We start from the raw sequence: 27,452 nt of genomic DNA on the forward strand, positions 1-27,452 counted from the left end.
AAAATAAAAAATGTTAAAAAAAGATTACTTGTGTTGTTAAAGCTACATGGACAGGTCAACCAGAATAGTGTCCTTGGTCAAGGAAATAGCCTTGCTGCTGAGACCCTTTCCTTACATTGTCTTTAGTTATAACAAGGTTGTGTCAGTAAGGTCATCCACAGCTGATAGTATTGATATGTAGATCAGTCTTACTGTATTTTTTAATTAAAAAAATTTTTAATGTTGACATTATTGCAGGTATCCCCTTTTTACCCCCCTTTGCCCATCTCCACCCATCCCGGCCTCCCCCTCCCTTAGCCTTCACCAAACTATTATCCATCTTACAGAAGAGATAATTGCCTGGGGTTTTTTTTAGTTCCAGAAAAAGATTTTTATATCTCACACCAAGGAGATAAGAAGACTACCACCTGACAAAAATATATATTAATAGGACTTAATGTCAGAAGACTTCATTTTGACTGTTGTTTCTTTTAACCAGATATACTTGATTATATCAAAGTTGAGAATTAAGTGAGGTTTCACTACAGACAGCTTTTTAACATATTTTGGCTATCTAATATACACACAAAATTGAATTTCCTGAAAGATTATTATAGTGGAAAAAGAAACTAGGAAATGGATATATTTAGAGTAACCAGCCTGGCATAGTTTTAATATTTGCTCTTATTTTTTTAATGGGGTTAACATTTTCATTTACTTAATTTCCTATTCCCTTTTTGTATTTTTTTTTTTATTACTTCTCCATATTTGTTTAATGCAAGTATAAAACTTAAGACTTTCCTTCAGGCACTCTTATTGGGATGTGATTGATATATCATTTAAATTTTAAGGCACAAAAATCAGGGTTTTTAGAACTATTAAAATGTCAGCATTGGACTTTAGTTTTGCTCCCATTTATTTAGTGTAAGAATAAACTCTTGGAATAAACTACTGACAGAAAACAATGCTTGTATTAAGTAGAAAACTAAAAAGGAGTAGAATCATTAATTTGGCATTACAAAGAGGTTTCCACAATATAAAGTTATTGTACATCACATCTGTTTATGGCTGTGATATCTAAAATACTGAGGCCCATTGAGATAGACCCATATTAGTATTTTATCTTTCACACAAAGTACTCAATTATTCCTCAGTGATTTCAACTTCAAACCAAACTAAGATTAGGAGCTTTTTGTATTAATGGAAGCTTGGTGCAAATCTTAAAAAGTTCCTTATTTATGATGTTGGATAAAATTCCATCCATGAGGTCTTTTGATTTTTATGTTACAAGTCTTGGGCAAATTTAATCCAAGCATTTCTTTTTTTCTTCCTTTCCTTTTTTTTTTCCTTAATGCATGGGGTTTTTGTTGTTTAAGCTGTGGTTGGAGATCTCTGGTATTTTTCTTTTTTTTAAATTGCTTTGGGTTTGTTGTTTAAGCTGTGGTTGGAGATCTGTGGTATTTGTTTTCTGAGAACAAAGTAAATAACATTAACTCATGAAATTTAAAGCTACTTTATATGATTTAAAAATATAAATCGTGTCTGTTTTTCAAGTCCTAAAGCAGTTAGAGAGACTGTTTTTTCTAAATTCTAAAATACTTAAGATTAAGCTGTTAAAGACTGAGGCAAATAAGATAATATTTTGTTTAAAATCAGCATTTTTGTCACTTATCAAAATAAATTTGGTGTCATTTTAACTATATTTAAATAGTATTTAGTCTTATTAGTATAAATTTGTATACTGTAACAATTGTTTGTCTAGGTTTCAACTGAATTCAAGGAGTTTATATTTAACTGTATTTTACTTGTTGTAACCTATTTTTTCTCAAGTGGGCAATTTTTTTTAAAATTTATTTATTTATTTATTTTTTTTTTAAATATATTTTATTGATTTTTTTACAGAGAGGAAGGGAGAGAGATAGAGAGTTAGAAACATCGATGCGAGAGAAACATCGATCAGCTGCCTCCTGCACATCTCCTACTGGGGATGTGCCCGCAACCCAGGTACATGCCCTTGACCGGAATCGAACCTGGGACCCTTCAGTCCGCAGGCCGACGCTCTATCCACTGAGCCAAACCGGTTTCGGCAAAAAAATTTATTTTTATTAAGACCACATTATAGTGTTTTTAAGGATTTTGATACCAGTTTTTAAATTTAAAATTGTTCAAAATGGCAGCATTTCTTAAAGTTTAAAAATCATACAGGTTTGCCCTAACTGGTTTGGCTCAGTGGACAGAGCGTTGGCCTGCAGACTGAAGGGTCCCAGGTTAGATTCCGGTCAAGGGCATGTACCTTGGTTGCGGGCACATCCCTAGTAGGAGGTGTGCAGGAGGCAGCTGATCGATGTTTCTTTCTCATTGATGTTTCTAACTCTCTATCCCTCTCCCTTCTTCTCTGTAAAAAATCAATAAAATATATTTTTTTAAAAGATCATACAGGTTCTATATTACGGAAGTATCATTAAAAGGAACCATAACAAATGGAATTCTGCTATTTCTAGCATAAATCCCCTCTTTAGGTAAAACAAAATGTATACAATACATAAAGATCCTTTCATCAGTCTGTAGATTAGTACTGATTAATTTAAATCATTAGTGTTGAGTGAACAGTACAAATTATAATAGAATTCAGAATCAGAGGGGAATTCATTCATACTGAGTTCTTTTTCAGTCTGTCCCTTAATTCACAAGACCCTTATTCATCAACTAATTAGATTTAACATTTTTCCATTGTGGGTGCTAAAGCCTTTGGCCAAATGAAATGAAAACAGGTTTCTTGAAGGGTGCTTCCACCAAAGTAAGGCCAGGCACAGATTGTGAAGATTCAGATTCAGGAGGATGTTATTTAATGGGATGGGCTTTTTATTCTGACATGGAGCTCTTCATAATAATAGAAATTTTGAGCATAGCAGGCCTAAGGGTTTGCCTTCCCCTGCTACTCCCCCTAGAAGCAGTCTGTCAGCTGTATGCTAACGAGATGAACAATTAAACAGGGTCCTATCTGGCTGGCCTCACAGCTCTGTGCCAGACAAAGAACTGTTTATACACCTGGTGTATGTGTGTAGACAGAGCCACATGAATGGGTAACTGCAGATTAAAGGGAGGATATGGGAGCCAAGGTGAGCAAGGGTTAAAGAGAACTATAAGAACTGTAAAAGTCAAATTCTCCAGAAAATATATGAGGGCCATTTGTAAGGGGAATCAAGTTACAAAGAAAAAGTTCCTGCTAACTTCATTAACATGGAAAACTCCAGACTTCAAGTGTTTTGCTAGTCTGAGGCTAATTTTTAAAGCTTTGATTTTTTTTCTTTTAGAAGCCAATGATGTAGGTTGGTGTGAGAAAATAGTTTATAGTACTCCATAGAGACAAAAATATTTGCTGGCATTTATATCCCAAAACAAATCAAGCAACCTTTCTGGTTTTCCTTCAGGGAAAGGCAAACTCAATAAGATTTATTGTTTAGCTCATCCTTTGTCGGCCAAACCTTTCATCAGAAAGGAAGTGATAGAACATTTTATTAGTAGAGATTCAGAAAATCAAAGAATTATTATAATAATGAAATAAAAAGAAATAATAACTTAGCAGATGCATCATCACTCAAATGAGTGAAAATTTAGGTTGTTACTGTCCAGCCATTACTGTCTTACAGAGCTATAAAGTGAATTTCACATGTAGTAAATTTACATGTTTAAATTTTTTAATTTTTAAAGGTTATTTTAAATTACTTGGCATGATAGCTCAAAATACTAAGGTAAGAGCAGAATTAGCACATAATACCAAAGATCCCAGAAAGTTTTGTTTTAAGATTATTATAAAAACAAATACAGAAGTCTTAGCTTTTACTTTATCCTGCAATGATTTCTTCAGCCAGTCAAAATTGTTTTAGTGATATTTTATCTTTAGAATAGGCTTTAAAGTCCCAAAGAATATGCTGTTATGTATTATATTTATACCATAGCTCTTTTTATAAAATGGTGTTTTTGAACTGACCTTCCCCTTAGATCATTGAGCAGTTAGTTCATAGCTAGCAAGAAAGCATCCTATGTGTTAAGAATAAACATGACTAGGACACCCTAGAGACAGAATATCATGAAATATTTTGAGAACAATTTTTCCCTCTTGAATATAATTTTCACAACCCTCTTTTTCACTGATTGTTAGGTTTAGTTCTTCAGATTTTTCTCAGTGTTTCTTTGGGGTACGGGGGCGGATCTAAAGGCTTGGGGAAGATTTTGGAAGGGGGATAAAAGTAGTTTCTCTTGTCCCTTCCCAACTTTAAGATTTTATTCTAATAAATGATGAAATTGTGTGGTTTAGAAAAAGGATAGAGTCATGCTTGATCACCTAAGGGACTAGTGACACAACTAATCCTCAGTAATGACTGATCTTCAAGTAATTTTAAAAGTAGTGTGAAATACATTAAATGGGTTTTTTAAAACTACATTAAAGATAAGAATAAGGATGTAGATGGAGAGACATTTCTTTAAAAGAGTGGTGGAAGACCTGATATAATTAGGTCTACTACCAAGTGGTCTGCATTGCTTACAACTTTGCTTTGGTTTCTTTTGTTTAGCTCATAAGAAAACAAAGGAATATTTATACCTCTTAGGGTATAAATCCACACGAAGTGATTAAAGATAAAAAACTATATATTATTACTCGAGGAATTCAGAGTTTGGCAATTTATTGGGATTGAAGGATTTATTGGAAACAGTGGTTCTCATATATAACTCCAGGCAATAAACCTCTTTAATTAAAGGTTTAATCTTCTAATTCACACGTCTGCTACTGTTCTAATAAAGCAGGGATCCTCAAACTTTTTACACAGGGGGCCAGTTCACTGTCCCTCAGACCGTTGGAGCGCCAGACTATAGTTTAAAAAAAACTATGAACAAATTCCTATGCACACTGCACATATCTTATTTTGAAGTAAAAAAACGGGAACAAATACAATATTTGTGTTTACATGTGGCCCACGGGCCGTAGTTTGAGGACCCCTGTAATAAAGCTTCATTCATAACCAGTTTTTCTAAAAATACTGCAATAGCCAAACATTTGGTAGGGCTTGCATGCCTTAACTTCCCATTTTAGGTCAATTGTGACTTGTATAAGTTTGGTTAAAACAGTGAATAAAAATATATGACATTTTTGTATTGTCTTTTGCTCTTTAAAAATGTTTGAGGGCAGGCATTTAGACAAAGAAAAAACAAGACACTATCTGTTTGTGTGAGGAAAGGGCATGCCAGAGTATAAATAAATATTACTTGGAATCTAGCAATATTTTCTTAAATGCAAATTCATGCACACTTTACAGGGTGAGGCAAAGTAGGTTTACAGTTGTTCGTGTGGAAAATAACACAATAATCCTATATAATAAAAGCCTAACATGCTAAGTGTCCGGTCGGCCAGTTAGCCGTTCAACCAATCAAAGCGTAATATGCTAATGATATGTTAAGGCTGTTCAACTGCTCACTATGATGTGCAACTGACCACCAAGGGGCAGACAGTTGACCTATTGACCAGTCACTATGACGTGCACTGACCACCAGGGGGCAGACACTCCACCCGGTAGGTTAGCTTGCTGCTGGGGTCCGACTGATCAGGACTGAGTGAGATGAGCCAGACATGCCCTGGAGCCCTCCCAGGGCCCCTACCCAGCTGGTCAACCTCCCAAGTCCCTCCCTGGCTCTGATTGTGCACCAGTAGGGTCCCTTGGCCTGGTCTGCACCCTCTCACAATCCAGGACCCCTCGGGGGATGTTGGAGAGCCGGTGTCGGCCCGATTCCACAGGCCAGGCCAAGGAACCCTACTGGTGCATGAATTTGTGCACCGGGCCTCTAGTTAATAAACAAACAAGAATAGACTGTGTTTTGCATACTCACAACTATAAGCCTACCTTTGCTCCACCCTGTATTTAGATAGCATTTGGATAAGGTTTTCAGATCAGTTTAGAGAGGATTATTGACAGGTCTGATTATGTGTAGTGCTTTATGGCTTCCTGAGTACTTTGTCTCTATTAGCTCATCTACACTAATAAAAGAGAAACATGCAAATTGGTCATCACTCTGCTACACCCACCAGCCAATCAGGATGAGTATGCAAATTAACCCACCAAAGATGGCAGGTTAATTTGCATATGCAAGAGCAGAGCGAAGACTGAAGGCTCCAGCCCCATGAAAGACTGAAGAGGACTGAAGACTGAAGGGGCTTGGCTTCTCCGCTGCAGCCGGACCAAAGGCCTGGGTCCCAGGTGCCAGCGGAAAACCGGTGCTGGCAGCCAGGGGAAGGAAGGCCTATTGCGTGAATCTTCGTGCAACGGGCCTCTAGTTTGCTATAATCCTGTGGGATGTTAAATTGAGGTTGCAATTTTCTAATGAAACTTTTAAAAATAAATTTAAACTATCATGTCATCTGAAATCCAAAATCCAGAAAAGTGGCATTCAAGAAAAGTGGCTAAATTCAGATGAGTCCTATTGTTTTCCCTAATAAACCCACTAAAAGAATTTAAACAATTATTGCCCCTGAACTGTCTTGACTTCTTTTTTTAACTTTAGGTTGGAACTCATCGAGAAGACTCTGTCAGTCTCAATGGCAATCATTCAGTCCTGTCTAGCACAGTCACTGCTTCAAGCACAGACTTGAACCATAAAACACAAGAAAATTATAGAGGTAACTGTATTGTTGGTTTTTCGTAGTAATACAGACAGAGATTGCATTTGGAGCAGTCACCTTTCTCACAGGCAGATTCATATCTGTGACTCAAAAGTCATCTTAGGTGGGAGAATTCCAAACAGAAGTGCCAGTGAAGGTTCCATTCGGCCCATTTGGTAAATTATAGAACTTATGGATAGAACCACATGCAAAGTATTGTTCAGTTTTTACCTGTCTTTTTCTTACCTGCTCTTGATTCTGTCGTGTCTGTCTTCCTTAATCACTTTCCCTCATGACTGAGTCTTCATGGTCCCTAGAGGCCGTGGGAAAGATATGTCTGAGTATGTAGAGAGCTCTGAATAATAGGAGCTGTTGTTCAGAAACACTTCAGTTGTAGCAATAGTTCTGTTAAAAAGCAAACTGGTAAATGTTATAATAGAGCTTACAAATAAGTGCAAATATATAGCTAATATTAAGAATACCAAAGTAAAGTTCTCCCAGTTATATTTAACCTTGACACCTACTTTATTGTGTTTATCCAGGAAAGTGTTAAACTTATTTCCTTTTCCTTGGCAGAATCTTAGAAGTCAGTGTCTAAAACTCCATCAAGTTTATCATAACCTTGTTCATTTGTTAAATAGTGCCGAAAACTGATAATTATATGGATCATCAAAGCCAGGCTTGTTCTTCTAAATATAGATGCTTTAAAAAATCGTTTTCTCTTAAGATTTGTGGACATACTCTTTCCAGCTCTAAATAGTATACTTCCCTACATCTTCAGATTTCCCTCATAGCCCTCTAACAGCTAAGAGTATTTACCATGTAGATCAGGGGTGGGCAAACTTTTTGACTGGAGGGCCACAATGGGTTCTTAAACTGGACCGGAGGGCCGGAACAAAAGCATGGATGGAGTGTTTGTGTGAACTAATATAAATTCAAAGTAAACATCATTACATAAAAGGGTACGGTCTTTTTTTTTTTTTAGTTTTATTCATTTCAAACGGGCCGGATCCGGCCCGCGGGCCGTAGTTTGCCCACGGCTGATCTAGATAGTGTTTTACTGTCTTAGTTCTAATTCATGAGTCTGAACATTTGTTTCTTTGACTTTTTGTTAGGTGGCTTGCAAAGTCAGTCTGGAACTGTTGTTCCAACAGAAATCAAGACTGAAAACAAAGAGAAAGATGAAAACCTTCATGAACCTCCCTCATCAGATGACATGAAATCAGATGATGAATCCTCCCAAAAAGATATCAAGGTTTCATCTAGAGGCAGAACAAGGTATTTACTAACATTTAGGTGTTAAATTTCACTAATTTGCCATGGGTGAAAGTATTGGGAAATTGAAGGGTGTTGTGCATTTATTAAGTGTCAGCTATGTTCTAACTGCTGTGTTGGGACTTTATGTATGTTATCTCATTTAATCCTTACAGCACCCCTACAAGGAAATCATATGAAGCTAACTCAAAAATTATGTGTTCTATTATACCACACTGTATTAGGGTCTCCATATAAAAAAAGAATCACATTTTTCCCCACAGTGCTTGTACGGGGAGTCTGTAGTCTGTAAGACAATTAGAGGACAAAATAGCTAAAACTAATTAAATTGTGCAGTATAGACATTTAGATACAGTTCATCAATAAATATCTGAACATAGTAATTTAAGGCTAAATATATGGTAAGACTCTATTGTATGATTTAAAGCCAAGAGTTGGCAAATTATAGCCCATGGACCAAATCCAGCCCACTGCCTATTTTTATTTTTTATTCTTTTACAGAATGTGTTTCGTTTTTTTTCCAATCCCCACTCAAGGATATGCTTTTGGTTTTTTAAATTTATTTGAGAGAGATAGAAAAACATTAATCTGTTGCCTTTCACACACGCCCCAATCTGGGGATTGAACCCACAGCCTGGGCATGTGCCCTGACTGGGAATCGAACCCACCACCCTTTGTTATACAGGATGACGCTTCAATCAACCAAGACACACCTCCCAGAGCTGCCGTTTTTACAAAAAATGTTTTATTAGAACACTTTCAAACCTTATTTATTTACATACTAGAGGCCCAGTACACGAAATTCATGCACTTGGGGGGGGGGGCCTCCTCAGCCTGGCCTGCACCCTCTCACAGCCTGGGAGCCCTCAGGGGATGTCCAACTGGTGGCCATCAGTCAGACATCCTTAGTGCTGCCACTGCTGCTGCACTCACCAGCTGTGAGCCCAGCTTCTGGTTGAGCAGCACTCCACCCTGTGGGAGTACACTGATCACCAGGGGGCAGCTCCTGCGTTGAGTGTCTGCCCCCTGGTGGTCAGTGAGTGTCATAGCGACCGGTCATTCTGCTGTTTGGTCTATTTGCATATTAGCCTTTTATTATATAGGATTGTCTATGGCTGTTTTTGCATTAAAGTAATAGCAGTTTTGAGTCGTTGGCAAAAGAAAGCAATGGCCCACAAAGCTGAAAATATTTACTAACTGGCCCTTTATAGAAAAAGTTTGCCAACTCATGATTTAAACATTGATTTGAGAAGAGTATGGAGAAGGAAGTATTATTCTAAATGGGCTGATGTTGAGGAAGGTTTTCCAGAAATTTGACTTGACCCTGCTTTGAAGTATGGAGATTGACACATAATATGTTAGTTTCAAATGATTTCCAGATTCTTCCCTCAGATTTTTTTTATAGTTATATATTAAAACTAGAGGACTTGATATATTTGTGGCCCATCCTATTTCTTGGTATATACCCACTTATCAATATGTATATATCACATAGATATCTATTATTAACATGTTCTTTGTATTAAATTATGGCACAAAGGAGATTACAGTAAGTGTGGTAGATATAACTAAAAAGCCAGCATGGTCCTTCCTGTATTCACATACTTAAAAGGTGTCCTTTTGTCTTTGACATTCTCACTGTTTTCAACACTTAAACATTTTTCTTGGGAAAAATTAAATCTTAAGATACTAATGCTATTATTTTAATATGCATTGTACTCACTTGTGTAGAGACATGAAGAAGTGAAGACTGGGTCATGGAATCTATAGACCACTCCTTTGAGGCATCTTAATTCTTCCACAGTTTTATTATTCAAATAGAATTTTAAGGGAAAAAATTGTATATTTCCTCTTCATCTTCTCATCTTATAGACCAGAGGTCTGCAAAGTTTCTGTGTAAATGGCCAGATAAATCAATATGTTCAGCTTTGTGGGCCATATGGTCTCTGTTGCAACTACTCAACTCTGCCATTGTAGCAGTCTTAGACAATACATCAACAAATGGGCTGGCTCTTCCAATAAAATTTTATTTACAAAAATAGTTAGCCAGCTGCTGGGTCATAGTTTACTGAACCCAGTTATAGTTCATCAGAAATTGAGAGGCAGTATAATAGGTTAATAATAACAATACTTAGTAATTAGCAATAGTTAATAGATTAATAATATGTCCTTTGTACAAAGTAAGGCTAGCCTGGGTTTTACTCATGGCTCCATCATATACTTGCCAGTGACCTTGGGCAAGTCATTAAAGCTCTCTGAGCTAGAATCCTTGTGGCAATAAACTGAAAACGGTGCACATAAAGCTCTTTGCACACTGTCTCACAGGCAGCAAGCACTCATTAAATGTACTAGAGTTACTGTTAAGATGACGGTAATGCTAGGTGTGTGGTATAGGTTTGCTTCCATTGAGCACTGACCTGGGTTCTTGTCGTCACACTGCCACTAATTGGCTTTGTGATCCTAGGGAGATAACTGATTTCTGTGGATCTTGCAGTGGTTTTCAGTCCTGGTGCACAGGCTCCAGAAACATTTTAGCAGTACAATCTAAATCAGTATGTAGTAGTGGACCTTTTAAAGCTCTATTTTTTTAAGTGTTCCTAAAGATTCTGATAAATGGCCACATTTGGAAATCTTTGGGGTAGATGATCTGTCAAGGTCCCTTTGCAGTCCAAGAGCTAGTGATTTTCTATTAAAAGAAGAATACTTTTATTATATAAAAGTATTATGTAATACTTGACAATTAGCTTATAAGAATCTATTGTGTACTTCTTTATTACAGTACTCAGCATATTAGAAAAGAGGGGGAAACATCTGTTCTTTGTGCATATCATGTTAAGGATCTGAGAGTCTCTGCTCAATAATTGATTTCTGAAATATAAGTAGAATTTTCTAGAATTTATTCCAAAGCATCTCCCTCAAATGTTTTTTCTGATATCTTAATGCATTTTTATTACAGAAATTTGGAAAATACAGAACAGTGTACAAAAAAAATCACAAGAAATTCTACCACCCAGAGTCAACTACTGTCTACTTTTCAAGGAATATCTCTTTTCCCATAAATATAGTTCAAATTTGAATTAAACTGGAAATAATTTGTATAATGTCAACTTTTTTTACATTTAACAGTGTATTTTTAACTTTTCATCTACTCTTAAGTGTTTCCTGCAAAATGGAAGAATATTTTTACCACCCCAAACAGTTTCCACATGCCCCTTTATAATCCGCACCCTCTCCCATCCCCTAACAACCATTGATCTGCTTTCCATTACCATAGTTTTTTTTCTGGAAGTTCATGTAATTAGACTCATACAGAATGTAGTCTTCTGTGTCTGGCATCTTTTACTGAATGTGATCTGCAGCTTGATTTTTTTAGAGAATGCATTATAGGCCATTGTCTGGATGTATGAGATTTATCCAACCCACCTCCTATTATTGGCCTCCAGTGTGTCACTAATGTAATAGTTCTGTGATCAGCTTTCTTTACATAAATTTCTATGTACATCTCTAATTATATCCATAGGATGAATTTCTAAAGTTAGAATTGGTGATTAAGAGGTAATGAATATTTTAAGGCTTTGGGTTTTTATTTTGCCAGTTTGTCCTTCAAAAATATTGTTTCAGTTCCCCATGTTTTTAAAATTTTTTTATCCTCACCTGAGGATATGTTTACTGATGTGAGAGAGAAACATTGATCAGTTGCCTCCTGTATGCGCCCTAACCAGGAATTGTACTGATGCTCCAACCTCCTGAGCCACCCAGCCAGGGCTAGTTTGTCCAGGTTTTTAATTATCACTACTGATGATATTTCTCTCTGGAATAAAAAATAGTGATTTTCTGAGATACTTCTCTCACTCTGTGCCTTCAAGCTTTTTCCTCTTTACCAGGTGACTGCCAGCATCTATTTAAGAGTATAGGTCACGCAAATTAAGGCACTAGTGAACCAGGACAGTGCTTCCCAAACTTTAATGTACATATAAATCAACTTGGGATCTTGTTAAAATGCAGATTTCTATGTTTTTAACAAGCTCCAGTAATGCTCATGCTGCTGACCACATTTTGAGTGGCAGAGTGCCTAAAATATTATGTAGTCATTCAAATTATACTTATGAAGAATTTCACTAGCATGGAGAAGTCTTCAAGCTGTACTATGCAATGGAAATGCATTTTTTAATGTACAGCGTGGGGCAAAATAGGTTTACAGTTATTTGTACGGAAAATAATACAATCATTAATAAATAATAATACAAGAATAATCTGTTTTACATATTCACAACTGTAAACCTACTTTTGCCTATCCTGTTTGTGGTATCATTTGAATTGTATTTGAAGAAAGACCGGAAAGAGATAGACATTCATGTGAAATGTAACTATTACTACTGTTTGGTAAAATTTATAGGTAATTTTTTTGCATCTTTATACTTTATAATTTCATTCAGTAAACATATCTATGCTTTATAGGGAATCTAACAGGCATTGTTGTTCCTTTGTTTTCCAGCAGTACTAATGAAGATGAGGATTTGAACCCAGAACAGAAGATAGAAAGGGAGAAGGAGAGGCGGATGGCTAACAATGCCAGGGAGCGCTTGCGTGTACGGGATATCAACGAGGCATTCAAAGAGCTTGGTCGAATGTGTCAACTTCATTTAAAGAGTGAAAAACCCCAAACAAAACTCCTTATTCTTCATCAGGCCGTGGCAGTCATCCTTAGTCTAGAACAGCAAGTCAGAGGTAAGTAGGTTCAGCAAAGATACCTAACTGTTCTGCCTCAGGTGGGCAGACATTTTTGTTTCCACTCACTCTTCTAGGCGTATTGTTTGCAAGTTCAATTAGTACTTCTGCCACTGTATCATCTGGATCAAATTTCCTTTCTAGTTCTGTCACCTCTGTCTCACTGTATTGGTCAATATCCATAGGCTCAGTGCTTCACACAAACCAGCAAAGAGTAATTCTGTGTAACAATGCAGAACAGCCAGCCTCCTCCTGCTGCTCAGCATTATGCTTTGTGACTCTTTGTCTTGTTGATTCTGGTGCCCAACACTTGAATTTACCTGCCTAGACCTGTCCTCCTCCTGCTCCTTCGGTCTTTCCTACTTCTCTGCACTCAGTTTCTTGCCTGCTTTACCCTGGGGGCATCTACTAGGTCATGCTGTTTAATAGCATGCCTGGTCATGGCCCCTCCTGGCTTGGCCTCATATGGATGTCCTCTATACCCATGCCAGTAAGGTATCAGGACTTCTTTGTTGATCCCTGATCCGGAATGCCATGAATTTCTTGGGCTGGTATGCACTGGCATGCCTGGATGTCCCTAAGAGCAAAGTGTAATTATTAGGCTCATCCACTAGGACTCAGACAGCTCCCCTGGCTGTTCAACTTCTCAAAAAGTTTGATGGAATCTTGAAGATGCTTTGAAACTTCATTTTTTGAACAAGCATTTATTACTCTGTTCCATTCAGCTATGTGCTAGACCCTGAATTACCAATTATCACAAACCCTTGAGAGGTTCTACCATTGATCTTGCTTTTTTGCATATTACTTGTATATCTTTTATCCAAAGTTATGAATGCCTCATCCTAAGCCTTTTTTTAAGAATTTATAGATGTAACCTTGGATTTCAGATTCTGCCTCTCTCTTCATTGAGAGAAATTCATCTGTCTTATTTATTGGATATTTATGTAATATTTTTATGTGAAGGAAGTTGGAAAAGAAAAAAGAAATAGGAGTAGACAGATGCTTGACAACTATAACCATGAAACTCTCTGCACTGATTACAGGAAGAGTACTCTCTTTAGTAGGGAAAGCAGAGTTAGAGAACTAGAACACACTTTCAGAAAAACATACAACAGTAACTTATCCATCCACTTCCCATCAGTTTCTACAAAGGTGTTGATTTTGTTTTCATGTCTAGTTTGGGCATCCCCTGGACATCCTCTGGACTCTCTGGGGTCCCCTCTGGTTTGGGAGGGTGCTCCAAACTATAAGTAGGTATGTACTTCCTGTCATCCCTGGACCAGTGTTCCACTAGGAGGGCAGCCGGACCCAGGCCCAGTGCATCTGGAGAACAGCAGGAAAAGTGGCTTTTCCCTCCAAGCCTCAGATTGTGCCAAAGCACTCTTGGTGCCTTGGTGCCCCACATATTAAATCCTATCTGGTCCCTGCCATTGCCGATTTAAGCCTTTACCTTATTATGACTACAAGTTTGCTAATCCTCAGCAGATTTTACCGTCATGTTTGTACTCTTAGCTTTTAGTAAAGGTTGAATTACAGGTCAAGTACTTCCTCATCAAACTCTTTCACAGGGCAGTGTATCAGCTCCTCTTTCCGTGATAATTTAGACTCGATAGAACTGTTGCAATTTTAGTTTCCTGGTCTCTCTTAGAGAGCTGAAGGTGAGTAAACTAGGACAATGTTTCCCAAATTGGCTTGGTCACAGGATCTCCTGAGGCTTTTCCTTTTTCTAAACACATTTCCAGACCATAACCTAGTAGATTTTAATTTAGTTGCAACAAGATGGTCAAACATGGTAGTTTTAGCATATTCATTGGTAATACTCTCCTCCTTACTAAAATGAATAAAAATGGAATTAACTCACAAGGACAGATGGGAGATAAAAGAGCAGCTGAGATAGCAAAAACTGTATTATGTACGATGGAAAGAAAGTAGAATAGTGGAAACTGACTTAATTAGAGAGAAGAGATGAAGGGGAGCCTGGAGGAAAACCAGCAAGAAGCAGAGCAGGTGCCGCGCAGAGCCCCTTTTTCGGAACGGCTCTGCACTTTGGAGGTGCTGATTATTGCGGCAGCATCAGAACGGAAGCAGAAAGACTGATTGAAGATCTTCTATGGAAAAGTTGGATCCCTAAGTCTCTTCTCCACTTCATATTGCTTCTGCTCTCTCTTCTCTTCCACCGTAAAAGACAGAAGGGGTATTTTCTAGGGGGAAAATGAAATCAGAAAGGCTGCAAATACGGATCACCAAGAAAAGCAGAGGATCTGAGAGGCATGAAATTGAACAGTGAACCCCTCAGCCCTGTGTCCCGCTTTGCTTCCCTAGTGCTGGCAGCCAAGTACATTAACCCCATCTTCAAAAAATTGGAGCGTTCTTTTTTAGAGAAACTAAATGCTCTAGAGAAAAGACCTCCAGATTTAGCATTCCTGAGTAACTATGTCTCAGTTTTGGATTACCATAGAGTAAAACTCTCAGAAATGAAAATAACAGCAATTTGCTCAGTTCAAGACCTAAGAGTCCCTGATTCATAACTTATGACTGTAGTAATAAAAATTATTTTCCTCTGTTTCAGAGAGGAATCTGAACCCCAAAGCAGCCTGCCTTAAAAGAAGGGAAGAAGAAAAAGTTTCTGCCGTATCGGCAGAGCCGCCAACCACACTACCAGGAACCCATCCTGGGCTTAGTGAAGCTACCAACCCTATGGGTCATATGTAAACATCAGCCAGGTAAGAAAGAGTATGAAAAGGAGGTCACCTCATTTATCTCAAAGTTAGAACCTTTGAACAGAATGCTCTAGTGGCACTGGTTGTGCTAAAGGTCAGGTGTAATTTGGAATCCAACAGTTTACCTTTCTGTTGTGTATACTTACAGAGCCAGTGTCCTCTTATACCCGGTTACTATTCTCTTCAAAGTGCATCCTGTGGTTTATAAAGAATTTGGGGTTCTCTTCTGGATCATCATGAATGTCATTCTGGTCCAAGAAAATAGTGCAATGACTCTTCCTCCAAAAAATACTTTGCTGCCACTTATACTCCTCATTTCTCTACTAGAAATACTTAGCTGTATCGTCAACCAGTTTTCTGTTAACCATCCACCTCTTCTTTGCCATGAAATCTTCATACGTATACAAAAAAGTTACTGCTTGTTTCCATTGGATCAATAATGCAAGTTTGTAATATGCATCTTTATTCCCAGTAAGAATATCAGTTACACCTTGAATCTACAGATGAATGTAAAGGTGTCATATATGCTAGAACCAGATGCCCTTCTCTCTGGAATTATACTTGTTGAAAGATGGTTCTTTTATTTTCCTCTTCATGGACTAAATACAGTTTACTTCCTGGTGATCTTTTTTAACTGAGTGACAAAAGTAATGTGAGATTGTTGCCCAAGTTGTTCATTTGAATCACCTTTTTCTTAACTATATGCATTTATGTTACTATAATCTAAGTGTATAGTTAATGTTTAGGTGGCAGAAATTAATGTAGACTGTAATTAAATATTTTGGACAGTAGCATTTTAGCTAATCATCATGGATTAGGAGTAGAACTGGGAACTTCATTTTATGATCTGCTTCAGCAATGGCAAGTTGTTTTCCCAGTTTCATCAGGAGATTAAAAGCAGTACGCAAAGATGAATGAATGGGAGGTGTGGAACAGGACAATAATTTCTAATACAATTTCACTTGATCAGCTTTATAGCTGTCATTTTGAGCTGAAAGTCTGGAATTTGATAGAATAGTTTGCAAACTACAAACACTAGTCAGTAACTCACCCTTTCCTGAAAACTATGGTTCCTACCACCTCTACACATAGCCTTCCTAGGAACAAACTATACCAAAAAACTTCATTTGGGGCCAAGAGGAAGAATGTCAATGTAATTATTTAAGTATCGATTATATTCTAATATTAGCACACTGGATAAAACTCTAAGCCATGTCCCCCACAAAAACCACCCAGCAATCTAACTAACTGTGCAGGCCCTAGAGACTTCAGGCTAGAGCTGGTTAACATGCAGGCCCTCTAAAACCCATGCCACTGCTTCCCATTCTGTGGAAAATACAGAATATCCTGAAAAAAATTGTTCTCAAAAATAAACTTTGAAATTTTAAAATAAAAACATACCACTGTTTCTTAATGCAAAAATGACTTTCTAAATTAGCAGATTATTTTGAAAAAGTGTGATGCGAGGTAACTTCTTATGCTCAGGTCCCAGATAACCACCAGGCTGTGAAAAGAGAGCTTTATGTTCATCTGTCACATTTATCTCAGAGCCTGTGTCTTATTTTTCTTGTTTCTCTCTAGTTTGTTGTACCCGTTTTCTCTTACCCTCTCTCCCCATTTCTCTCTCTTTAACACTCTCTCTCCCTACCTCACATGTATCTTCCCCGCTTCTGTTTACTTCCTGCTCTTTTTACTGCCTCTGGATCTCATATGACTTTCATATCTCTACCCATATCTCTATAATGAGGAAATTCCCCCTCTTAAATTAAACTTTTGAGATTCCTACCTATCAAAAAGAGTTTTATCAAAAATCCTTTTTTAAAAAAAAACATAATGTAGTAAAAGCACTTCGTTCCATTAGATTTTATTGGTTAGTGTTTATAATTTCATAAAGGTAGTTGTCTGGTTTCACCTGATAACCTTCAATTCTTTATAGAACTGGGCGGCAGATGAAAACCAGCAAGAGACTGAGCATCAGGAAAATAACTGCTAGAATCAAATTAGCTAATAAATGATCACAGAATGAATGACTGTAAAAGCACAAGAATTTTCCACCATGTAATATAAGGCCAGGTGGCTTTGAGTATCTCAGTTATCCATCCCTAAGAGCATCCCTCTATTACAAACAATACTGTGGTTATTGTTGGAAAAGGAGGTGAAAAGTATGAATCTTCCTAAAACTATTTCCATAAAAAATGGCTAAAATGGAAATTTTTAGAGTCACTACTATCTATATTAAGGATATAAATATGTGTAAAATGTGGACTATACATTTTCTTAAAAATTCATTGAGCAAATATTTCTAGAGGACCTGCTATTGACCAGGAACTGGGATCAATGTGAAGATGAATGCAAAATGGTCCCTGCCTTCAGAAATGTTCAGTTTAGAGAAGATAGGTATGAACTGTTAACACAGTGTGATTGATGGGCTGGAGGTAACAGGAAATGTGTGTGTTAACATTGCGTCTTCCCTGAGAAATGCATGGGTAGAACCTCAAAGCTCAGGTATTGTCAACTGGAATGTTGCTCAAATTAAGGTTGGCTTAATTGTCACAGCTGTTGTATAATCCTGTATTTTGTGATTCTATAATCACATGATCTCCTTTAAAAATCTTACCACATCTTCAAGTAAAACTATTTTAATTACACCTTGAAAGAAAGAGGCTTATTTAGAAGTCATTTAGGAGACTGCTAACTTAGTGTAAAACTGGGTATAAGGAATGTCAACCTTTTGGGTTTGTTTTTTTTCTGGGGAGGTGTTTATTTTAACAGTGATGTGCTAATTGGTTCTGTTCTCTCCCTTGGCTCTCCCTGCCACAGTTCCAGAGTTATCAGTAGGCTAGATAGAAGGTGAACTCTCCTCATAAGGACTGGACAACTCAGATTATCTGAAGACAAACCTGATAGGAGGGAGAAGAAAAAACAAGACACTTGAAGCAAGAAACTCAAATGTAATCCTACGATCAAAGCAACTGGTCAACACTTCCATCAGAAGTGAAGATAGGACGTCGCCCAGGAGACGTTTGCAGCGTGTCATTTTGTCGCAAGCAGTGTGTCGCTTCTGCACAATCAGAGATTGTCTCGATCTCTCCACTCACCGTGGAAGTTGCCTTGTGCCTAAACTGAATTGACAAATGCATTGTAACTACAAATTTTATTTATTGTTATGGAACTGTAAGGTCTACATATAAAAGGAAAAAGTTAATGTGGAAAGCTGATGTACACTCAGCTGATGCCAGCATTCGTTAAAGCTGTTCACATGCAGAGAACAAAGCAGTGACAACCATTGGCCCTTAGCATTCCCGGCATACCTGTTAGTGTCTTAAAAAGGAAGGGAAAAGTCTTTTGTTGCCCTCTCCTATCCTTTTGCCATATGAATACTGTTTTTCATAAAATAGGAAAATACTACTTGGTCTAGCTTTTCTCTCACTTTCATTTTTTCATTCATTTTTTATTTTCTCTTTGTGGGTGTTGTATTTGGTCTCTGAAATGGGTAGCGTGTGGTCACAGTCCAGAATCCCCATGTAGCCCTCTGTGCTGTGCCTGCTTACCTTACAACGATAAGCAGAGACCATCTGTGACCATAACTTAGCTACGATTTTGAAAGGGGAAATTATGTCCCCTAGATTTTCCCAAAAATAAATATTGCTTTATTTCTAATAATAACCAAGACTTTTCAAGCTTCTAGGTTTCATAGTAAAGCTTGTAATAGGAAGAAGTGTAAATTACAAGGGAAGAATCTACTATTTAGAACTTGCTTTGTTTTCCAAGCAGTAAGTACTACATAATAGTACTTATAAAGTGTTAGCTATAAGTAAGCACAAAGCAGATTTAAAATACAAAGAAGGTTTCAGGCTGTAGTTATGGTGACCCTAACAAAACCCAGTAGTCACCAAGGCAGGTAGTGTGATAAATGAACACACCACTCTGAGGCTAGTTACTTAATGGGATACAAGAGCAGTGGTCACCCATGTTTCCTTTTCCTAGCCTTTATTTCTCGATGTCATTTGGATGGCTGGGCAGTGGGGAGGAATTCAGTGGGTGATTTAATCAGCTGTAAACCATCTGCCCTGCCCCAAGAAGATGAGCCAGATTAGCATTAAACCAGTGCTTGTCAGTCCATCATAATGCTGTGCACTAACTCACCCCTCTGTCTCTTACCCTTAAGAGTTGTTTTTTGTTAGACATAATAAGCACTTTGAACTTCCATGAAATCTGTCTTCCACCACAACTACCCTGGGAAAGAAAAACATGCTAAACAAGGTTGTCTTGGCTTAATAATTCCTTATAGCCAGTATCAACAGTGGCAATCAGCACACAGAAGAAAGGACCCAAATCACTATGTAGCTTAAAGATTTCTGTTCATTTGAAAGAACAAAAACAAGACAGAACTTCAGATCCTCCAATCAGGATGATTCCTAACAAGTCAGTCTTTTGTGAACTTAGTGGACTTTTTAGTTACTTTAATTTGCATATATTCTCCAATTACATCAGACTCTCTCTGTGGCCTTGTTCTTCATTTCAGTGTTAATCAGCTAAACAGAAATTGTTGCTTATGATGTGTGAGTGAACATAGGCCACTGCCTGGCCTTTTCCTTCAGAGCTTGTTGTCTTTTTCGCTATATTAGACTTTGCAGTATGCCCAGAAGCTTTCCTTCATAAAATAGAGAGAAGAAAACATTTGGCTTATTTTTCACTGTAGCTAGTCTTTTATACAATAATCTTGTAAGAAAATTTCTTGAATTCTAAATATTACTCTTTCTAGATTTTTGAAATCGAAAAGTTTTCAGTAAAAAGTTTCTTACTTTATTTTATTATATTAGGTAGTAAAAATGTAGGGTTATTTACCATAACCTGTTCATTAATATCAGAAATTTACAATAGCATTTTAAGACCATAGTAGGACTCTAGCATACCGTGTAGTACCTATGGAGTATTGTAAGAGCTAATTGTCCGAGATGAATTGCTTCTCATCTTGTTCTCCAGTTTCCATTGTTGGTTTATTGCAGATTTGTATCCTGTGTCAAATTCAAGGTATTATTGATAAATCTTTTCAACCAGCAGCAAGAAGTTCAAAATTTTTCTGTCACTGTAACAGAAAACACAATATGTATATAACATTTATGTAGCAATAAATGTGCCATCTTTTTTTAACATAGTAAACTAGTGAGTTTTTTAAATTCCTCTCTCAAAGAATAATGCATTTTGTTTTCTTCATCTCATTCCTCTCAGAAATGCCCACACTGCTTTTCTTTTACCCCTGCCCCAGCTTTATTGAAATATAATTAACAGGTAACATTGTAAAGTTTAAGGTATACAACATAACGATGTAATATATGCATGTATTGCAAAATGATGACCTCAGTAAGGTTATTTAACATCCATCACCTCACATAGTTGCTTTTGTGTGTGTGGTGAGAGGCGCATGCTGCTTTCATATCTGCATCATTTATAACATTAAACCCATCAGGACAGAGTCGGCCTTGTAGAACTGAGTTGGTGTTTGAGTCTGTAGCTTCTCTGGGTTTTGTATTTCCCTTGCTCTTCTGAGAGTGGCCTTTTAGCCTTTTCCTTAACTGTTTGACCAAACATCAGTTAATAACTACTCATTTGTAGATCTAGAAATAAATTAAGAAAATGGAAAAATATTTAAATGAGGCTTTTCAAATGAACATTCTTCAAAGCACTTTTCACATGTTTTATGTCCCCTTTCTCACAAAAAGCCTATATCATAATTAGAGAATGGTTGTATTTACTGTTTTCAGCTAAAAAGTTCTGCTTTCATTCCAGTTCTCACACACACCACCACCACCACCACCAGAAATATGCATAGTGATTGCCCATGAGAAGTTCATGCCAAATAAGGGCCTGGGAAACAGTGGGTAACCTTTCTGTGGGGCCTGTGTGTGAGGTGCCCATGGCCCCATCACACCCTCTTGGGATCCTGGCAGGATGCTTCTCCATGAATTATGAAACCCACTGTCCACAGATCATTTTGCTAACTGGGATTTGGTGAAAACAGTTAAACATGTTAATTTCATTTCTCTTTATACAAAACAACTAAAAGTTCCATCTGAAGAAAATACAGAATGTTAGAATTGAAATCTAGAGACCATCTTATTAACTGCCTCAGTAGTCTATACTAATAAAAGGGTAATATGCTAATTAGACCAGATGTCTTCCGGATGTCCTGGACAAAGCCACAGTGGCGGGGGCCAAGGCAGAGGCAGTTAGGGGTGATCAGGCCGGCAGGGGAGGGCAGTTAGGGGTGACCAGGCTGGCAGGTGAGCAGTTAGGAGCCAGTGGTCCTAGGTTGTGAGAGGGATGTCCTGGATTGGAGAGGGTGCAGGCTGGGCTGAGAGCCCCCCCCCTCCCCTGTCCATGAATTTTGTGCACCGGGCCTCTAGTAGATGTATAAAAATGAAGGCCCAAAGAGGTATTTCTACAAGAACACACACCTAGTAACAGATCAAGATGCTTAAAACTTTGCCTACAAATCTTGGAGCCTTGATTTGTTATTCTTTCTCTTGAAAGATTTGTAAGCCAGTTCTATTCGTTGGATTTATTTTTCTCTCTACTACATTTTCTTCCATTTTTCTCCTAGTTGATATATTTTTTCTTCTGTGGAAACTCAAATTTTAACTAGACATCACATCATGTGTGTGGATGTATGTGTGTGTGTTCTAAAAGTTAGAGTATTAGCTTTGGCATTATCAGCCCTCAATTTAAATCCAAGCTCAATATCTAATTAGCTCCATTTCCTTATCTGAAACATGGAGATTCATGTTAGAGTTGTGTAAGTACTGGATGAAACAGTGGGTGCAAATAGGATGGGCCTGCAGACCCTGATGCAGGCCTCACATCTGTGGAGGCAGAGAGGAAGGAGGGTGAGGCTGCTGTGGAGTTCTGGGAGTGTCCTGGCCTGCCCAGTGGGGACCAAGACGATTCCCTATTGAGTCTAGTGTTGGGCAGAAACGTTAAGGAATTAATATCTCTGTTGTGGTCAGTCGTTGGCTGTGAGTCACCTGGGGAGATAGACCTCAGAATACTGCAGCAGAGGTATCACCTGCAGGTGACAGCGGACCGCACTCTCCAGACAGGTGCTCCCCCAAAAGATCTCAGAAGTGGGGGAGCTTCCACAACACCTGTGTGTTACTCCCCACAGGACTGGCAAACAAAACCAACTGTCCTCTGCAGTTGCTGGAACCGTAGGTAATCTCAGCAGGCTGATCAGAATTTCAAAATCTGGAATTCTTTCTCCCTTGGCATTCCACAGTCAAAGTGCACCCACACATGTGATCGGGAAGGGTGAATTCCTCCCTCACCTTCCTGGGCTGGCAAATGGTGCCGAGGCCCTGCGGCTGCTGGGCGTAGTTTTCTGGTGCTCCCAGGACATCGTAGTCCCAGGCGGCGGATGGCCCACAGTCTTTGTGGCCACCTGGGTTAGACGGCCACATGTTCTTGTGGGGCGTTTCCCTGTGAGAGCGTCCCAGCCCCGGCAGCTCTTACCTCTGCCCTGTACTGGGGCATGTTCCTGGCAGTACAAATACCCTGTTTTCTCCTGTCCTCATCTGTCCCTGTCTAAGCATTTATTTCGGAAGATAGCCTGGAAGGTTTTTTCTCTACCCTTTGGCCCAGACCTACAATCTCGTCCCAAAGCTGACACTGGGCTCTGCTGCATAGAGCCAGGCTCTGCTTGCTGGAGGCTCCACCAGCCCCGGCACCTTGCTAACGTTCCGCAGCTCCCTGAGCCGTTTTGCCCTCACACACTGTAAGCACAACCGCCTTTCAAAGCCTGTGAACATGTTTGCAGCCTGAAAAAATGCCCAAAAATAGACTACAAAAATCAAATTCATTTAAAAAACAATTATTTAAAAATCATCTCGATTTTTTATAGCAAAATAAAATTACTTAATGTGGGATTTGAGCTCATTTTAATATGTTTCATATGATGGAGGCTAGGACTTCCAAAGGTCGTAAAACCATCCTGGGCTCCTTCCATGCCAGTCTCTCGGTTACCCTTTTCCCCTCTGGTTTACTGATTGTCTCCGGGGGGAGGACTACAGCTGTGCCTGCCCCCTGGAGGCAAGGACCCTGTGGGCACCGCCGAAGATCTGCTCTGCCTAGACCCGCAGGACCCCCGGGACAGCACGGGTTTTTAACAGACCACATTCCCCTGCTCCCAGGGCCAGTTCTTTCCTTCCTCTATGCAGCCCTTGAGGGGTATTGCTTTCTCCCATTTCCTGGACCTTCTGCGGACCCCTTTCCTGCACCCCTGAGTCTTTTCTCCTAATCATTCGGCTGAGGTGGCCGCCCAGTGTTGGAAGCGGGCGGTGGCCTCCGGTCTGTCAGCAGGAAGGACCCCCTTGTCCATTTTAGGAGTGACCCACGATGACCCCCTGTGACCGCCCCCCCCCCCCCATGCTCCAAGAAGTTGCACAGTAATGAAGCTCCAACCTCACAGGAGGTGTGGGCTGGAAGGCCCCCTCCCCTGACACCTCACCCTCAGGCTGGCCCACACCCACTCATCCCGCCCTCCCACAGGCCATCGCGCTGGTCCTCATTAAGGCCTGTGATGAAAGGCGCAGGGTTGTTTTTCAGACTCGGCAGTGAATTATTGATCAACACTGATAGTGCGAGAAGCTCGCCCTCACCCGGACTGGCAGAGATTAATGAGCTTGATTCCCAAGCATAATCCTAATTAGGCGCACGGAAGAAAGGAGAGAAACACAAAGGCCCTATTCTTCCCGAACAACCACCGGCCTTCTGTCCAGGGGTGGAGAGGGAGGAGCAGGAACCCGAAGGGAGAAGCAGGTAAACGTGTCCCAGCACCTGAGTGCTCCCTGCCTGGTGCACACCCGGGGCAGCCAGCCCCTAAGCACAAACAATGGCGAGGAGGGATGCCTCCTGCAAGGATCGCGCATGAAAATGTACGCGTTTTCCTTGCTTTGCTCCCTGCCCACTGGTGCACAGGGAGGCACGGTTAAGCGGGAGGCACCTGCTTAATTTGAAGTACCTGCTCGAGGTTTGCTCAGCTGTGGGGACTGAGGATGCCGCGGTGGAGAAAGAACTCAGCTCCGTTGGGCTGGGGAGCAAGGCCGGAGGGGAAGGGGTAATCGCCTGCAACCTGAGCAGAAATCATGGAAAGAACCACTTTCTGCAGCTGGGAAGCGGGAGCCAACTTGTTCTATTACTGGCGATTTTTAGAACTTTTCAGCCAGGATGGATGGCCCAAATGGCTCTTCACAGGTGGGGAGGGCAACAGAAGGTAGGAGGGACCTGCGACGTAGCAGCCGTGAGATTTGTAACCAGCTTAACACTGTGAGCTGCAGTCTCCTCTTCTGCAGAAGGGGGATAATGAACGCCGTGCTGGCTCACATGACGGCGGTGAGACCTGAGGAACTCAGAGGGCATGGCGCAGAGCGGGCCCTTCCTACCCCTAAGGAGAGCAAGGCCAGGGAGCAGCGAATCAGACACTGAGGCCTTGCACGCCTGCTCCTTAGTCACCAGCACGTGCTCAGTAGGCCTGACCGTGTGTTGGGCAGCTGGGGGTCCTGCCATCGCGGAGATCACAGCGCCTGGGAAGACAGGTGACAGGAGCCGAGGGTGTGACCAGGGAATCACAGTGGGCGAGGACCCTGCCAGGGCTGGCAGCCGGGGCAGGTGCACATGGCTGCCTGGAAGGAGCGCCACACCGAGTCTGACCAGGAAATGAGGAGAGAGCTCGAGACTCCAGGATGAGCTCCAAGGGTTAGTAACAACAAGGAGTCGCTGTGTCTGCGGGAGGCAGCGTGCGAACGGAGAGAAGGCCTGCCCCTCCTACCAACCTCCCCCACCCCCCACCCCCCCACCCACACCCACACCAAAATGCGGCCCCTGCCAGTCTCCCTACTCAGTGGGGTGACCTGTGTTTGGATCCTGGTCCAAACCAACCAACTATGAAAGTACAGCCGTGAGACTCTGGAGGAAGTTTGAACACGGGACACCTGATGCTGTCAAAAAAAGAGCTGTTTGTAACTTTGGATGGGAGGCTGTGGTTGTTCGCCTGAAGTCCGTGTCTTTTAGAGGCCCCTGCGGTGTGTGCAGAGGGAGTGAGGGGCTGTCTGGAATCGGCTCCAGTAGAAGCTGGTGTCGGCGGGTGTTGGTGGAGGATCAGAGTGACTGGAGGAGAAGGAAAGCCCCAGCGACCAAGCAGGTGGTACCTGGAGAGACACGCCACTCAGGGCAGTTTGTGGTCTAGCAGATGGCCCTGGGCTGGGTGCCACCTGCCACCGCCAGGGCAAAGCTTCACCAAGGGGCCGGCCTACCCTGTGCCCTTGCAGGATTCCCGTGGCTCAGAAGCTCTCCGAGGTCCCCAGCAGGGCTGAGACCGTCTCCCAGAGGAAGGGCTGTGTCCCGGTGCAGCCTTTGGGGAGAGAGGGGCAGGGGGGAGGGGGTGAATGTGTCCAGATCTGCCCAGGGAGGCTGGTAATGGGGAGAGAAGAGTCTGCCAACCAGTTTGGGAAAAGTGGATTTTGCAACAACCTGGATGATGTTAAGTGCTTGGGGGGCCTGGGAAGACCGAATGTGTAATATTGGAAAAGAGGCTGTCTAAACAAAGCAATTAGGAGGCTCCTTTGTAGTGATATGAAAGAGATGGACTGGGTTTATCCGACATCAAAGGACAGGAGATACAATGGGGATGAGGCCCCTGGGCAGCGTGGGTAGGAGACTCCCGCAGTCTGGGGCGGGGAAGGAGCATTCCCCATAGTGTGTGTTTTGAGGATCGCTTTGAAGTCCCTCCTTCCCCCTCTACCCCCTCAGCCTCCCCCCCCTCCCCCAACCTCTCCTGCTCATTTAACACACTTCCTAAAAACCAGCTCTCAGATTCAGGTTTAACCTCCCAAAGCCGCCCTCTAACAGCAACCTTTACCAGGAGAGGCCCAGGAGCCTGCCCCCTATTTGCTGCTGGGAACGGGGTGCTGACAGACTGCTCCCTTCGTGAGGATAAACCAGGTCGGGGGGCGGGGGGCAGTCCTTCCATCTGGGCTCTGAAGCTCTGCAGAGCCGGGTGGGCATCCTGCTCTGCCTCCACTGGCCAGCAGCCGTGGGCAAGGCCCCCAGCCTCCCTGAGCATAAATGGCCTTGCTTGTGGTGCAGGGGAGAGGAAGTTGGAGAAAAGAGGGAAAGAGGATCCTTTGGGTGGGTTCTATTGGGTGCAGGAAGGACTGAACCATCACCCCAGGGCACCTTCCCCAAGTCCCGGGGCTGAGCGCATCCTCCTGGGCCGGGCTTTCCCTGAGCTGGGCATGCACTGCAGGCCACCAGCCCAGGCTGGCCTGTTGGAACACAGAATGACTTTTGAGGTTCATTTAACCTCAAAATTCAATGGTTCTTGTATCTCAGTCTCACATTTTGAGGTGTTTTATTTTAAAATATTCTAGTAAAAAATGTACAGAGTAGATGAAACAAGAATGTCAGAATATCCTACATAATAAAATGGTAATATGCAAATTGACCCTAATGGTGGAACAGGGAACAACCGCTTGCTATGTTAAGCACTGACCACCAGGGGGCAGACGCTCAATGCAGGAGCTGCCCCCTGGTGGTCAGTGTGCTCCCACAGGGGAGCTCTGCTCAGCCACAAGCCAGGCTGAGGGCTACAAGGCAATGCTAAGGATGTCCTAAGCCGGCAGGTGGACATCCCCTGAGGGGCCCTGGACTGCAAGAGGGCACAGGCTGGGCTGAGGGACAACCCCCCCCCCCCCCCCGCCGAGTGTGTGAATTTTCATGCACCAGACCTCTAGTTGATAATATTGTGTGTTTTTATGTTTTTCATAATAAAAAGTTAAAGTCAGAAAAGACATGTCAGGCTCTTGGAGCTCCAGTTTCCTGGCGGGTGGAGCTGAAGCTGAGCCCAGGGGGCTTCCGCCTCTCCCTCCCTGCAGGAGTGGGGGTCTCCTGCAGTGGCAGCTCAGTTGGTTAGAGCATCATCCCTATACACCAAGGCTGTGGGTTTGATCCCCAGTCACGGCACACACAAGAATCAAACAATGAGTGCATAAATACGTGGGACAACAAATCAATGTTTCTCTCTCTCTCTCTCTGAAATCAATAAA

At 40.9% G+C, this 27,452-nt stretch overlaps 1 protein-coding gene across 20 annotated transcripts in view; it reads left to right on the forward strand.

Moving 5' to 3' along the window:
• TCF12 (transcription factor 12) overlaps positions 1–20,512 on the forward strand; it is a 349,545-nt gene extending 329,033 nt beyond the window's left edge. For 18 of the 20 annotated variants that reach the window (XM_036302507.1, XM_036302496.1, XM_036302488.1 and 15 more), the window contains 5 exons: positions 6,535–6,649; positions 7,747–7,909; positions 12,402–12,634; positions 15,204–15,357; positions 18,175–20,512. In XM_036302507.1, the coding sequence (XP_036158400.1) occupies positions 6,535–6,649; positions 7,747–7,909; positions 12,402–12,634; positions 15,204–15,346 (654 nt within the window). In that variant the 3' untranslated portion in view covers positions 15,347–15,357; positions 18,175–20,512. Of the gene's footprint in view, positions 1–6,534; positions 6,650–7,746; positions 7,910–10,862; positions 11,001–12,401; positions 12,635–15,203; positions 15,358–18,174 lie in introns of those variants that run through there. The other 2 variants (XM_036302546.1, XM_036302615.1) reach the window with 2 other exon arrangements.
• Positions 20,513–27,452: the final 6,940 nt, after the last annotated feature.

This window comes from Myotis myotis, unplaced genomic scaffold (genome assembly GCF_014108235.1).
Source record: "Myotis myotis isolate mMyoMyo1 unplaced genomic scaffold, mMyoMyo1.p scaffold_m19_p_1, whole genome shotgun sequence".
In the NCBI taxonomy this organism is placed as follows: domain Eukaryota; kingdom Metazoa; phylum Chordata; class Mammalia; order Chiroptera; family Vespertilionidae; genus Myotis; species Myotis myotis.